A 1,234-nucleotide genomic window follows, 5' to 3' on the forward strand; every position below is an offset into this window, starting at 1 on the left:
GAAGGAGGGGAGATAAGGACGATAGATGTTTGATAGGAAAGAAGAAGCAAACCACACCAGAGCACCCGCCAACCACCCACCCACCCAAGACAATTACATGTGAAGACTACAGGGGAAAATCGGGAATAGTCACAAACTGAAAACCGTGAGGGTATCAATTGTGACACAATTTAAGCGGTATTTTTATTATAGTTGTTCTGTGCCTACGTCTGAATGGAAATAGTCTGTGTGTGTGTGTGTGTGTGTGTGTTTGTGTGTGTGTGTGTGTGTGCATAAATATATATTGCATGAGAAGAAAGGAAGTAGAGAGAGAGATTTTGAAAATGGGTATTCCAATGTAAAGCGCACTGAGCAACTTTTTTTTGGATATACGCTATATAAATGTTATATATTATTATTATTATTACAAATGCTTGTAGAAAACCCTTCTCTACAGCCCCAATGTTCTGTACAATGTTCCCACAGTACCTGGGCAGCTCCGAGCCAGGAGTCCCCGATGACCGGCGTGCCCGTTTGGCTGCCGCGGTGAGAGGGTTGACATCGCTGCGTCGTTTTGCTGGCGGCAACTTGGCTGTGGGTTTTGCTGAAATGTATAATTTTTTAGAAAACCAACTGTGGTGAAAACATTTGAAGACATTAGGGGATAAAAAGATAAAAAACAGTATTAGCCACAGGAACTATTTTGAAGACTTTTGACGTTATTTCACACGTTCATTTGGACTTGATCAATTACAAAATTTGGCGCCAGATATGAAAAAAGGCGTTTTGTCAGCTTGGGGCTGATGGTGATGGACAAAACGGAACAAGCCAAACAATGGGGCAAACAGACGCAGGCAGGAACTGAAAACCGCCACTTGTGTCATTTCCCCCCTCCCCTAGTTCTGTTCCTTTTGTTTCCTTCTGTCAATCACATAATTCGTATGAGCTTAGAGCATGCATCAGAATACAACTGAGTTACAATCAGAATACTTAGTAACTTAGGTATCTAGCTTAACACTAGTAATATTTATATTACTGTTTAGTAACATTTTGCATGTGACTGTGAGCCTGTTTGTGAGTGCAAGTACACTATTGTGTTATTATGGCTATGAGCACCTATGTGTGTGGAAGAGAGTTTAGTTTTAGTAGAAGTTTTACGGCGCTCGCAACTGCATAAGGTCATATGAGCGCCAGAAGATTAGAGGTGTTACAAGAGAGTAACAAATATAAAAAAGAAGAAGGGGAGATAAGGACG

At 41.1% G+C, this 1,234-nt stretch overlaps 1 protein-coding gene across 1 annotated transcript in view; it reads right to left on the reverse strand.

The window, feature by feature from the left end:
- Positions 1 to 1,234, reverse strand: part of LOC101851404 (kinesin-like protein KIF22) — a gene marked incomplete at its 3' end in the record, with an annotated part of 19,489 nt that overhangs the window by 6,537 nt on the left and 11,718 nt on the right. The window contains 1 exon segment of the mRNA XM_013081754.2: positions 469 to 583. Within this exon segment, the coding sequence (XP_012937208.1) occupies positions 469 to 583 (115 nt within the window).

Source organism: Aplysia californica, unplaced genomic scaffold (assembly GCF_000002075.1).
Source record: "Aplysia californica isolate F4 #8 unplaced genomic scaffold, AplCal3.0 scaffold00144, whole genome shotgun sequence".
NCBI classification, from domain to species: Eukaryota; Metazoa; Mollusca; class Gastropoda; order Aplysiida; family Aplysiidae; genus Aplysia; species Aplysia californica.